The 14334-nt window shown below is 50.4% G+C and overlaps 1 protein-coding gene across 1 annotated transcript; it reads left to right on the forward strand.

Annotated features, from left to right (window-relative positions):
- Positions 1–268: 268 nt before the first annotated feature.
- slc46a2 (solute carrier family 46 member 2) lies at positions 269–14128 on the forward strand (the record flags this gene model as incomplete). The annotated part of the gene is made up of 6 exons (XM_080017725.1): positions 269–895; positions 2883–3086; positions 8128–8299; positions 12342–12425; positions 13612–13768; positions 14016–14128. 6 exons carry the CDS (start codon positions 269–271, stop codon positions 14092–14094), a joined length of 1323 nt encoding a protein of 440 aa, XP_079873851.1. The 3' UTR covers positions 14095–14128.
- Positions 14129–14334: the final 206 nt, after the last annotated feature.

Consider the following 14334-nt stretch of genomic DNA (forward strand, 5'->3'; position numbering starts at 1 on the left):
AGACAGAGGGAGAGAGAGACAGGTCCACAGCTCGGACCAGAGCTGCTTCCTCTTTTTGGATTCTATTTAACTTGGAGCTTTTATCTTCTGCTTCTTCTCGTGTTCTCGACTTACTTGGGGAAGCCTGGTCGAGGGCTTTTACTTTGACTTCCATTGTTATTTTTCACTTTACTTGATACATTTTAAAAACTTTTTTAAGACTTTCCTTCCTCTTTTACTTTCCTTTCTCCTTTTTCTCTGGAGTGTCTCCTCCCCCCGCTCCCCCGGGATGACCTCCCTCTGGACGGCCCTGCGGCGCGTCGAGCTGGTGGTGGTGCTCCAGCAGCTGGCCAGCGCGCTCTTCGACACCGCCCTCCAGATGGTGGTGAAGGAGCGCTGCACCGCCTCCGCCACCACCGCCCCCATCACGGAGGAGAGCCGGCAGAAGGCCATGTCCGACTTCTACATGACCTACAACCTCCTGGCCAAGCTGACCCCCATCCTGCCGGCCATCCTGCTGGCCAAGCTGGGGGACCGCGGCTGGAGGAAGGCCCCCATCATCGCTCCCCTCGCCGGGTACGTGATGTCCCGGCTGGTCCTCCTGCTCCTGGTGCTCCAGGGCTGGCCCCTGGAGGTGATGTGTTTGGGCGTGGTCCTGCACGGCCTGAGCGGCGGCTTCTGCTCCTTCTGGGCCGGCGTGATGACCCTGGTGTCCCTAGGCTCCACGGAGAGGAACCGCTCCCGTCTGATGATGCGGGTGGAGCTGATGTACGGGGTGGCGGGGTTGGTGGGGAGCCTGGCTTCCGGGCACCTGTTCCAGCTGTACGAGGCCACCGTGGGCCAGGGGACCGTCCTGGTCTCCATCAGCCTGATGCTTTACCTGGTCTGCATCGTCCACTCTGTCTTCCTGCTCAGGGTGAGTCCGGCTGGAGGTCTGAGGTATTTCTACTCCGGTTATTCCATTTAATTTGAAGTATTGTTCTATCTACCTTCACTCAGTACAATTTGAGGAATTCACTCCAATATATTCTGAAGTTTTGTTCCTTTTTTGTGTTTTACTCCATTGCAAGTCCCATTTCCAACAAAGTGATTTGAAGTCAGTCAATTCAGAGTGAGACGTGTTGCTGTGTTTGTTCTCGAGAAATTTGGGAGATTTGATGCGCGTTAAAAAACTGCGGTGGAGGAAAGTCACTAAGTGCAAATACTTTGTTCTGTACTGATGTAAACCTCAAACCATCGCACCCCCACACCAAACTCAGTTTTTACTCTTTAGCCGAGTGAAAAAGTATAGATATATGAAATACAGTAGGTCTGCTGTGTTTCAGATATCTGTACTTTTTACTCTACTACATTTCTACGCATAACTTTATTTAATATTTTTTTTAACTCATGGTCTAGATCAATCAAAGTTCTGATCAATGATCCACCAGCTCCCTATCCATGTAACTGACTGACTCCACCTGTACTATAGACATTCAAGATTCAAGATTCAAGATTCAAGAGGTTTATTCGTCACATACATGTACATACTTTCATACATATACATACTTTCATACATATATGCAGTGAAATGTCAATGCAACGCACCCGGTGATTAGGCACAATATGTTCTAGACTGAACACAATAGCTACCTAAAAATTTCTACTTGACTAACTGATTCCTAAAATGTTATGCAGTAAGTCAAATTCTATAGAATAAAATAAAATATATAGAATAAAATAAAATAAAATAAAATAAAATAAAATAATAACTCAAAGGTAATGCAGAGTGGGGGTACAAAATAGAATAAAAGGAATAGGCTTATTTACATTTACATTTACATTTACATTAAGTCATTTAGCAGATGCTTTTATCCAAAGCGACTTACAAGGGATGTAAAAGGGATAGACTTATGTATATGGGATAGACTATTTATGTAAATACAGATACAGTATGTGCATTAAAGTGGCATGTGAACGAAGTGAGGTAGTGTTTGTGGGATAATACAGCACTGTATAAAACAGTACGGCGCAGCAATACGGTATCACGAACAACCCTGAACAGTGACACAGTATGCGGTACAGTATGCTACATACAGTACAGTAGGTAGTGGAGCCTAGTGTGTGGCTCAGTTAGGACCCCTGGTGAGGTCAGCGTTGACAGTTCTTATGGCTTGATGAAAAAACTCTGTCTCAGTCTCTGTTCTCACTGTGTGACTGCGGAGGCGCTTGCCTGACCGCAGCAGCTGGAACAGTCCGTTGTTGGGGTGATGAGGATCCTTCATGATGCTGCAGCTCTGCTACTACACCTCCTGGTGTATAAGTCCTGCAGGGAGGGGAGGGTAGTTGCAGTGGTACGTTGGGCTGAAGGCACCACCCTCTGCAGGGCCCGCCTGTCCTGGGCAGTACAGTTCCCAAACCAGGCAGTGATGTTGCCTGTCAGGATGCTCTCCACTGCTCCACAGTAGAAGGACTTGAGGATCCTCACCGAGACCCGGAATTTCCTTCAGCTGCCTGAGGTGGTAAAGTCGCTGCCTCGCCTTTCTCACCAGAGTGTCTGTGTGTAAAGTCCATGTTAAGTCCTCTGTGATGTGGACTCCCAGGTACTTGAAGCTGCTCACCCTGTCCACAGAAGTCCCATTAATCACCAAGGGCGCGTGCGTCCTCGATTGTGATCCACGCCTAAGGTCCACAATCAGCTCCTTGGTTTTGCTGACGTTCAGGTGGAGGCTGTTGTCCTGGCACCAGTGACAGGTCCGTTATACGGTTACATGTAGTTATATCAGGAAGCTGGATGTGACTAGAAGTACTTTTTTACTTTTAATACTTTACGTGCATCTAAGTGCAAGTACTCAGATACTTTTTCTTTGAGGTGGCATTTGTCCATGTTGAGCACTTCCACTCCCCCCCCCCCCCGTCCGCAGGTGTCAGTGTACGAGGCGGTGGAGAGTGAAGCTCTGCTCGACGGAGGCTGCGAGGTGGCGGCGGCGGCGGCTGGAGGCTCCAACCTGGTGAACATCGCTCTGCTGCTGGCCGGGGGCATCCTGTACGACGTGGCCGTGGCCGGGGCCATGGAGATCCTGGTCACCTTCCAGATGAAGGAGCCGCTCAACTGGAGCGCCACCCAGGTACCGGGCGCGGCACCGGTCCCGGCTCTTGCCCTTCCACGCCGCGCCTTTTTTGCGAGGAAGTAATCCCACGGCACACGGCTCGGAAGCAGAATCCGGTCATTCCACTGGGTGCGGTCACATGTACGAGGAATTTGTCTTGCCAAAAGAAAATGGCGGATTCCTGCGCGGAAGAATGAGAACAACTGTCGCTGCCGCACGAAGCAGACAAACGCCGTCGCTGTTTGGTGTCGTAGCTGTTTGGTGTCGTAGTTGTTTGGTGTCGTAGCTGTTTGGTGTCGTAGTTGTTTGGTGTCGTAGCTGTTGGGTGTGGTCGCTGTAGTTTTTCTGCTGCCGATTCCAGCTCCGTCGCCATGGAAACACAAGCCGCAAAGTCGGCGCCGCTCGGCTCGGTGGCAGAACTTATTTGCTTTGCTTTTTTTAATCTCACAGCAAATTGTCAGTTACGCGGTAAAGGGGCAGATTTCACCTTCCGTTAATTTTGGGAGGGGGCTACAAATAGCCAAAACAACTAAAAAAGAAAATCGTCAAATCTATAAAAGACAAAATATACGTAACATTATAATAAACATAAAATAAAAATGCCTTTCCTTGTTTGTGCAGCTTTACTGCAGGTATATTACATTACATTGATCAGACGCTTTTATCCAAAGCCACTTACAATTATTCAAACACCGACAGACGCAGCATCAGGAGCAATGAGGGGTTAAGTGTCTTGCTCAAGGACACTACAGCATGCTAGCAGGAGGAGCCTGGGATCCAACCAGCAACCTTTAGATCACTAGACGACCAGCTCTACCTCCTGAGCTACCATCCCCACGTATATTATTGCACATATGTGTGAGTTGGTATGTGAGTGAGTGGATAGAAGTAGTAGTGTAGTACCAAGAATGTCAAAAACACATAGAACTGTGATTATTATCACTGTTATTTAACTACTAGTAGTGAGTGATGTTACTCATGAACGACTCGTCTGCAGCGAACAAATCCTTGAAATAACCTGGGAGTGAAAAGAGTGAATCTGAGACTCAAATCTGGAAATTTTCCCTGAACCGAAGTAAAGTACAAGGAAAAAAAAAGTCTTTGTTGTAATTCATCTTAGTTGTTACTTATTCACTCTTTGCTTTCCACCATTATAATAATCTTGACACAATTCAAGTATTCTCGGGAGAGCTCCATTCACGATTCAGAGCCGAACCGACTCCTCCATCGTTCAGAAAAGTCCTCCCTCGCTCACCGTGCGTCACACCGACTGAACCGAAGAACCAACAAAGCGTCGGACGAACGGAACCACTCTTTTCACCGAGTGACTCGTCGGTTAACGGAATCTCAAAAGAGGGTCGAAGCTCTCATCACGACCAGTAGTCGTCACTTTCAGCGTGACAGTTTGATCCGCTGGAGCTGATTCAAGATTTCAAGATTCAAGATTCAAGATTTTTATTTGTCACATACATATACATACTTCCATACATATATGCAGTGAAATGTAATGCAACGCACCCGGTGATAGCACACAATATGTCCTAGGAAAAAATAGAAAATAAAATAAAAAGTAGAAAATTCCTTTCTAATAGACCGACTAACTGACTCCTAAAACGTAATACAGTAAGTGGAATACTTATAGAATAAGATAAAAAATATATAGAATAAAATACAATAAAAATGAATTGAAATAAAATGGAATAGATAGAAGGAATATGCCAATGTATATACAGATATGTGCATTTAAAGGGGCATGTGAATTAAAGTGGCAAGTGAATGTGAATAGAGGGAGTAGTGTTTGGGATAATACAGCACAGTATACAACAGTACGGCGCAGCAATACGGCATCACGAACAACCCTGAACAGTGATACAGTATGCGGTACAGTATGCTACATACAGTACAGTAGGTAGTGGAGCCTAGTGCATGGCTCAGTTAGGACCCCTGGTGAGGTCAGCATTGACAGTTCTGATGGCTTGAGGGAAAAAACTCCGTCTCAGTCTCTCTGTTCTCGCTGCGTGACTGCAGAGGCGCTTGCCTGACCGCAGCAGCTGAAACAGTCCGTTGTTGGGGTGATGAGGATCCTTCATGATCCTACGGGCTCTGCTACTACACCTCCTGGTGTATAACTCCTGCAAGGGGGGGAGGGTAGTTCCAGTGGTACGTTCAGCTGAACGCACCACCCTCTGCAGGGCCCGCCTGTCCTGGGCAGTACAGTTCCCAAACCAGGCAGTAATGTTGCCTGTCAGGATGTTCTCCACTGCTCCAGAGTAGAAGGACTTGAGGATCCTCACCGAGACTCGGAATTTCATCAGCTGCCTGAGGTGGTAGAGACGCTGCCTCGCCTTTCTCACCAGAGCGTCTGTGTGAACAGTCCATGTTAAGTCCTCTGTGATGTGGACTCCCAGGTATCTGAAGCTGCTCACCCTATCCACAGAAGTCCCATTAATCCACACGGGCGCGTGCGTCCTCGATTGTGATCCACGCCTAAAGTCCACAATCAGCTCCTTGGTTTTGCTGACGTTCAGGTGTAGGCTGTTGTCCTGGCACCAGAGTGACAGGTCAGCCACCTCCTCGCGGTAGGCCTTCTCATCGCAGTCGGTGATCAGGCCCACGACCACGGTGTCGTCAGCAAACTTGATGATGGTGTTGGAGCTGGACCTGGCCACACAGTCGTGTGTGTACAGGGAGTACAGTAGGGGGCTGAGGACGCAGCCCTGGGGGGATCCTGTATTCAGGGTGAGGGAGCTTGACATGTACTTCCCCACCTTGACCACCTGGGGGCGGCCTGTGAGGAAGTCCAGGATCCAGGTGCACAGCGGACCATTTAATCCTAGCTCCATCAGCTTGACAGCCAGTCTGGTGGGAACTATGGTGTTGAAAGCTGAACTATAATCAATGAACAGCATTCTCACATAGGCCCCCTTCTGGCCATCCAGGTGCGTGAGCGTGGTGTGCAGTACCTGGGAGACCGCGTCATCCGTGGATCTGTTCTGCCGGTACGCGAACTGCAGCGGGTCCAAGGTGCGGGGGAGGGAGGCGCAGATGTAATCCTTAATCAGCCTCTCGAAACACTTCATGACCACCGAGGTGAGGGCCACCGGACGGTAGTCATTCAGGCAGGTTGGAGAGGCGATCTTCGGGACAGGAACGACGGTGGACCTCTTGAAGCAGGATGGGACCACTGATTCAGCCAGGGAGATGTTGAATATTGTGGTGAACACCGGAGCTAGCTGGTTAGCACAGGTCTTCAGTACTCGCCCAGATATGCCGTCTGGGCCCGCAGCTTTCCTGGTGTTCACCCGCATCAGAGCCCTCCTGACCTCGTGCACGGACACTGAGAGTGCGCGCTCATCCCCAGCGGTGTAACTCCAATTAGCCGGCGAGCTAGCGGTGCTGCTGCCAGACTCGAACCGCGCATAAAAGGAGTTCAGTTGGTTGGCCAGGGAGGCGTCCACACTCGTGGCTGGGGAAGAGCTGCTCTTGTAGTTTTTTATTGTTCGCAGCCCCTCCCACAAGCGTCTTGTGTCCCCCCGCTCCATCTGCAGCTCCACGGTGTCTCTGTACGTCCGTTTAGCGTCCCTCACCGCCCTCCGCAGATTGTACGACACCGCTTTGTAATTGTCCATGTTACCAGATACAAGTCCGTCGTTGTAAGCGGCCGTGCGCGCATTCAGAGCGCAGCGGATGGATTTATCAACCCATGGTTTCTGGTTTGGAAATATCCAAACTTTCACCGTGGGAATGATTTCATCCGCGAGCGTAGTTACAAAACTTACTACAACCTCCGTAAACTCGCTGACGTCACTTGAACTCGCTTGGAACACGTCCCAGTCTACGTCAGTCAGAGCGTCCTGAAGCGCTGCCTCCGATTGGTCCGTCCACCGCTTCACTTCCCTCGTCATCACCAGATCCCGCGCGATCAGAGGCCTGTAAACAGGAAGCAGCGAGATCGCGGCGTGATCTGATTTCCTGAAAGCAGGAAGCGACACGGGCTTGTATCCGTTCTTGTAAGGAGTGTAACAATGGTCCAGAGTTCTGTCTCCCCTGGTGGCACACGTGATGTGTTGGTGGAAATTCAGCAGAACTTTTTTCAGGTTGGCCCTGTTAAAGTCCCCAGTCACCACCACAGCCGCGTCGGGATGTCTGTTCTGAAATCCGCACAACACATCGTACAGAACCGACAGAGCTGCGTCGGTGTCCGCTTGCGGTGGGATATAAACGGCTGTAATGATGACCGTGCTGAATTCCCGGGGGAGATAAAATGGACGGCATTAGTATGGTCAGCTGTTCCAGGTTCGGCGAGCAGGAGTGGGAGAGGAATTTGGTGTTGTTGGCGTTACACCAGCGGTTGTTTACCATTAGGCAGACGCCTCCACCTTTGGATTTCCACGACTCTCCCGTTCTGTCGCCGCGGAACACGGAGAAGGCCTCGGCTGGACGTATGGCTTCATCCGGCACCAGTGGGGTCAGCCATGTTTCCGTCAGGCAGAGGACGCAACAGTTCCTCGTGTCACGCTGGAATTGAATCCTCGCTCGAAGTTCATCCATCTTGTTCTCCAGGGACTGGACGTTAGCAAGAAGGATGCTTGGCAGAGGTGGACAGTAAGGTTGCATCCTCATTCTGACCCGAATGCCGCCTCGTTTACCTCGGTGCTTCCTCCGTGGGCCGGCTCGTGGAACAGCGGCTCCATTTTTGTTGTTGTAGTTGTTGTTGCGAGTGTTCCCGCGTAGGATTTCCGCCGGCCACTCTGCTCCCACGGATAAAAAGTCCCAAAGTTGTTCGTTTAGGGAAATTTTTATATCCATGAGTGCATCGCGGTCGTATGAGTTAATTGTTGATGTTTTTCTGGCGAACATTGTGATAAAAAAAGGAAAAAAATACTAAAGGGTAAGAAAGTAACCGGAGCGCCGGCGCAGGCGATCGCTAGGGGCAGCGCCACTATCGCCGTGAATCAGAGCATTGAGTATTGAGATGAATTGGCGTAGCCTCGCAATTTTGATCTTGCAACACGAGAGCTAAACTCCATTATCCCCCCCCCCCCCCCTCCCTCTACAGGTGGGCTACGGAAACGCGGCAGGCTTCCTCGTCTTCCTCACCAGCTTCCTGGGAGTTGTGTTCATGTCTCGCTGTCTGAGCGACGTCAGCCTCATCATGACCGGCATGGTGTCCTTCGCCTCCGGGATCTACTTCATGGCCTTCGTCACCGAGACCTACATGTTCTACCTCGGTAAGGCGCCGGTATCCTCCTCCAAATAACATCCCTTTCAGCGCAAACGCCGCGTTCAGTGGATTCGCCTTTCTGATGGTGAAATAGAGCAGCCGGAACCCTCTCCCCCCGCGCTCCTCTCCCCCCATCACTGCACCGGCATAGACAGTTTCTCTAACCGCCGCTCAGGGTCCGGACTCCTCCACCCTCGTAGGCCCCGCTCCTCCACCCCTACGTGGACTCGGGGCTCGTCTTCCGTCGAAGACCCCGTCTCCTCAGACCAAACCCGGGCCCGTAACGCCCTGAGCATCTCTTTTCCCTTTACTGTCTGAATGACATTCCAGCCGGAAAAAAAGAGGGAAATCTCCACCTCTACTCGTGCTGCTCGTTCCTACACCATGTTTGGCCGTGACTGGGACATTAAAGCCGCTTTAATACAGAGATCCCCCAATACTACCCCGAAGAAGAGCCGTCCACATCACGGCTTTGCCTTTTGACACTGAGCCAAACCGAGACAGCATCATGCTGCCCCCCTGTGTGATTTGAGGGTGCGGCTGGCTGTCCGGATCAGAGGCGTGATCAGAGGGTGCCACGTGGAACTCAACAGCGCCGGCTCCCTGGTGCGCGACGTGGAGCATACCTGCCGGGTAGCGGACATCGATGGTCTGGAGTGTCAATAGCTGATCAACTGGTTTCCTCTGGCAATGGAAGCCCTTCTTTTAAGACCAGTATTAATGATTCATATGTAATTATATAATTATACGAGTAATAACCCGCAGCCGCAACCCAAACACTGTGTTCAAATCGTGCTTCCTTCGCTACCAGCACCAAACGGCCTCCGTGCAATTAATTCATGGAAAAAACAACTTTTACATCAATCCAGGGTTTTTATTTACACCTCTTAAGTTACACATTCCAGAGAAAACGGCTCCGTCACCGCAGCGCAAAACTCCAGACGGAGTTTTGCGGAGTTCTGCGCAGCGGCAGGCGGCCGCCGTGGACATGAGCATCAGGGTCGGCTCCTCGCCCACGTGACATCCGGCTGTAATGTGGTCGCAGAGGACGGCAAAATGTTCAAATGGTTTGACTTTTTGACGGCAACAGCGCCGTGTGGCGTCGCTGTTGCCGGTGTTCTCTACTGGGCCGCACCATGCTGTCGTCCACTAACATGTTGGGTTTGCCGTCGCTTTGGACAAAGTGGTGAATGACGTCATGTGATTTGTCGGTCCACTAGCGAAGCGGCATTGCCGTGCTGGCGTTTGGGGAGACGACATGTCTCCTCCGGCGGGATGAATGAATGCTCTGCTACCGTCGCTTTCCGAAGAAGCCGCTCAACACCAGGTTTTCCCTCCAACGCGCTCGTCTGGAGCCGCCTAATCCACAACGCCGATTCCCGCTCTCTCTCTCTTTATCTTTTCATTCTTTACACCATGACGCCTGCGAACTGTGGACGTACCTGTTCCACCCCCCTGGATCCGGAGCGCGGCGGTGGAGCCGCTCGTTGGAGCCGCTCGTTGGAGCCGCTCCACCAAGCGCGGTGGCCGCGCGGCGGCCTCGTGCTTCATTTCACCCCCGCATTTCCAGTGCTGCTGCTGCCCCCCATGCAATGACTGACCCATACTGTTGTTCTCTCTCCTTCTTTGCTTTTCTGCAGATGGTTTATAGTTGTGAACGGTAACCTCGTTATCACATGATCTCCTTTACTTCTCTTCGCGTTTTGTTGCAAAAGCCTTTGGCCGGTATTTCAGGCTATATTTGTGAGAGGATTCTTACTTTGGATACCCGCTTTTTTTTCCTCCAACGCATTTCTTTCTGGTATCGGTACGATACCGGTACTGGGGATCAGACCGGTGTCGTCACTCATTTTTATGCAATATGATATATTATAACAATATAATAGACATTTATATTTACAAGTTGACTGCTGTCAAGCGTTCCCAACGCATCTGGTCTGTGCCTGAGCGCCACCTGCTGGAATTTGCTCGCGGGTTGGGACGGCTCTCAACCTCCTAAATCCTGCTGCGGAGAGGAGGCGTTTACGAGGTTCAGAAAGCCGATAAAAAGGTTTTTCCTCCTGCGCCGCATTAGCCACAGTTGTGTCCCATTTCCTCTTTCCACTCGGCCACAATCTGTGGTGTTATCAGCCTCAGCAGCGCGGGTCAAAATAACCTCATTTCAAGTAACTTCCTGACTGACGGCTTTTACCACTTCTCCCTCACAGATTATAAACAGGACTACATGTCAAAAAACAAAGAGGAACCAAGACTCAGTGGAGAGCTTGTGTTGCCAACGGAAACGTTGTTATAAACTTCAGAGAAATGCCCTCACCAGTGTTGGGCTCGTTACTTAAAAAAATGTTATTTATTATTCAGTAATCATTACTCGTTTCAAAAGTAATAGTCTTTCTTCTTTGGTATGACATCATATGTCCAGTTCACTATCGCGTAGCCATTTCGTCGTCGCCAGGCCCAGTTGGAAGAGGCCAGCTTCAGACGGTAGACCCTGGTAGTCGCATCCTTTGACAATGTGTTCCGCTGTTTGCTCAGGTTCCCCACATTCGCAGGCAGCACTGTCAGAGAGACCCCACTTTTTCATGGAGGACTTGAACGACCCACACCTGTTCGCAGCCGGTTTTGTGTTATCCATTGTCGGCGTGGCAGTTCTTTACCCTTGACTCCTCCCCAGATGTGGGGGTGGAGTCGCGTGGGCTCAGCACAGTCTTCCACTCTGCCGTCCAGGACGAGGCGAGCCACACCCTTCTTGACTGTCCCTCTGGAGCCGCTTGCAGTAACCTCTGTAATACTAAAAGTATTACTTTACTTATTAGTCCCTGCCAACAGTAATTCCTTCCACTTCAGGTGATTACTTTTTCGTGACACCTCACTCAATTGCTGATTGCGTCCTTTCTCCTCAACATTCAGACTTTGCGTGTGGCCTCTGTGTGAATCTCGGGATGATTCCAGTCAACGCCGCCTCGGCTTCAACGTCCGACGCTTCCTGTGTCTTCCGCACGTAGTAAAACTGACTCGGCCGTCGGCCCTCACCTCACATGGGCGCGGCGGACGGAGAAACCTTGTGGCCGTCCACCCTCCGTCCCGTGACCCACTTGACACTCGCCTCCAGGCGCAGGCGGCGTAAAGCAGCGTGACGTCGGACATGGCCGTACAGCGCTTCTGCCGCTGCTCGGCCGCGTAGCTCCGGGGCGGGGCCGTGTGCGCAGCCGTCCTATGAGGTCACGTGATGTGTTCACAGATATAAAGTCTAACCGCAGCGAGACGACCGCGAAATGAATCGACAAGACTAACGTTGAAACACGTTTTTTGGGAGTAAATGACTGTGTAAATTCATAAATGACACCACTGTGTAAAGTAATAGTATCACTGTGATAGTAACACCGATCCTACTGTAACTGCTCAGAGCAGTGTATGTGAGTTGAGGGTATGTGTGCGTGGTGGGAGGCAGCGGAAAGAAATGCCTCAAAACTTGTGTGGAGGCGTTTGAATTCCAGACTGAGATCGGGGTTTCTGGCCTTTATCTGGAGTGCGGCTTCACAGGTCATAGACATAAATATCATTCACTCTTTTATGAGTAATGCTGCAGTACTGTAGACTAACACGAGGCCTTTTTGACTTGCCTTTGTCCAGAATTTCACACAATAAATAGAATTGTTCTCATTGATGGCATTGAACACCAGAGTGAGGACGTGGGCTGCATAGGTTGTGATCTTTTCAAAGCCAAAGAAGTCAAAGAAAACCTTCAGTTTTATTTTGGAATGTTCTGAATCATCCATAACTGTGGACTAACTGCCACCCGGTCACTCGTTAGCATAGTGCTAGCTCATTATAACCTTGTCTAGAGTGTGTGCATGTGTTATGATGTGTTATTTCCAACCTCTCTTCAAACATGAAACCACTGAATGTCTTTGCTTTGACAACGTGGACGTGCAATGCCCACTCCAGAGGAACCCGGCGACCCGGCTTTGGACCGGGAGCCGCCGGTTGGGAACCGCCGGTCCGGGCAGATAGTACGTAGATGGTAACAGCGTATTTCATTGTGGTTTCAGCTCGTTCCCTGACTCTGTTCGCTCTCATTCCGATGCCGACCATTCGCTCGCTGCTGTCGCAGCAGGTCCGGGGATCCTCGTACGGTGAGTGAGGGATGCATGTCACTTCACTTCACTTCTTATCTTAAATAAGTTTGCTTTCCTTCTACAGCTTCCGTCCTTTTGATGAGTCAATACTGTCAATAATGTTTCTTGTGGAAAAATTAAATAATGATATGCCGGCACAAACACGGCCGTAAAGTTTTGTTGCTGAGTGCAATAAAGGGCAAAGGGCAAATTGTTGGGACACACACTTTTTTGCTCAATTTGGAGAAGGGGCAAAATAAATACATCTACAATATGAAAGTCACACTACTTTTATTTGGAGAAAAAGGAAACGGCCACGCGCAGCAGAGCGAGGACACCCCAACTGTGCTTGATGGCGTGTGGTCAAGCACAGTTACTTGACCACCGGCTTTCTGCAGAGGCTCATTTCCCTCTAACTGGGTGTGGCTATTAGCGCCGCTGTTTTTTTACAATGAGGCTCATTGCATAGCAAGGGGCTAATTTTGGGCCAAATGTATGAATACGGTCGTACCAAATGTAAACATGTGCAAATTGCACCGGTGCACCGAGACGCTATTTGCGTGGCGTCGCATTTCACCGTTGGCGGGTGCTTTGAGAGTTACATGGTCGCAATTTGTCTTATTTGCGGCGGTTTAGCTTCCGCAAAGGCCATGCAGCCCTTTTGTGAAGTTGAGCAGCAGCTGTAGCACAGTGTAGTGTAGTTACCAAGGTCAGTAATGCAGACGCAGTACCAAATATACACCATTACGGACCAGATCTTTCCGGGTCTGATAAAGTCAAAGAAAAGAACCTGGAGTTTTATTTTGGAAAGTGCTGAATCCTCTCGATTGGTTTGTTATGTCCCTCTGGAGTATTTTGGGAAAACTACCAATGAAGAAAGACTGTGCAGTGTCACCGTTTCCTAAGATAATATATATATCTGCATATCACACAAACCACTGCAAATATTTTAGTACAGAACAAAATAACAAAAGAAAAAACTGCTTTTGCCGTTCATTTGCATTAATTATTGCGTTGGCAAAATCACGATCTGACACTTTAATGGCTCAAGGAACAAGTGCCGTGCTCACTCTTCACCTTTCTCCTCCATTTGATTTGTCGCTACTTCCATTTTCTCTCTTCTCCTTCACGCCCCACGTAGCGCGGCGTACACCCCGATTCGTACAAATAAGGTTATGCACGATGACCTTCTGCTCCTCTCCAGGCATCACCCTCACCTCTCTGCAGCTGGCCTGTAAGGTTGCCAGTTTGGCGTACACCCCCGCCTACACCAAGATGTACCAGTACACCCTGGACCGGCTGCCGGGCTTGGTCTTCATTCTCTCCAGCGTCATGGCAGTTCTGGCCATCATTCCCATCAGGTACCGGCCTTGACTTGGGCGTTTGAACACCGACGCCACCCTGACCGTTCACACGCACAACGTCCACCTTGATGACCCGTAGTCACGTAGAGAAAGACGGAGAAAGCGCTCGAGGTCTTTCTCTGGATGATACGGTGCTGCCACGCAGCGGCAGACTGGAGGTCATCTACGTCATACACGTACGTCTATATCTGTGGAATTCTCCTCCGAGCGCGCCGCTTTAACAACGTCCCGTCCTTCTCCCCAGCGTTGTCGGCTGCCGCTCACCCCAGAGAAGCTGCCACCGGCGGGCGGAGGAGGAGAAGGAGGAGCGCCGGCCGCTTTGAGGGACTCCGTCGCCGCCGTCCACGAGCAGCTCCCGCGCCGGCACCAGCGCGAGACGGGACGGAAGAACCGGTGTCTCCACCGGGGCCGGTCAGGGCTGAACCACCTGAGAGCGACCTCTGAGGGAATGACAACTGTGAGAGGAGCAGCTTTACTTCACGTTGACGTCTCCCCTTGTGGTGTTGAGGTCAGATAAGTGCAGCGTATAAAAGTCATTACAAGTTACATATTTACTAGGGATG

The sequence above is a fragment of the Zeus faber genome (assembly GCF_960531495.2).
Source record: "Zeus faber genome assembly, chromosome: 17".
Lineage (NCBI taxonomy): Eukaryota > Metazoa > Chordata > Actinopteri > Zeiformes > Zeidae > Zeus > Zeus faber.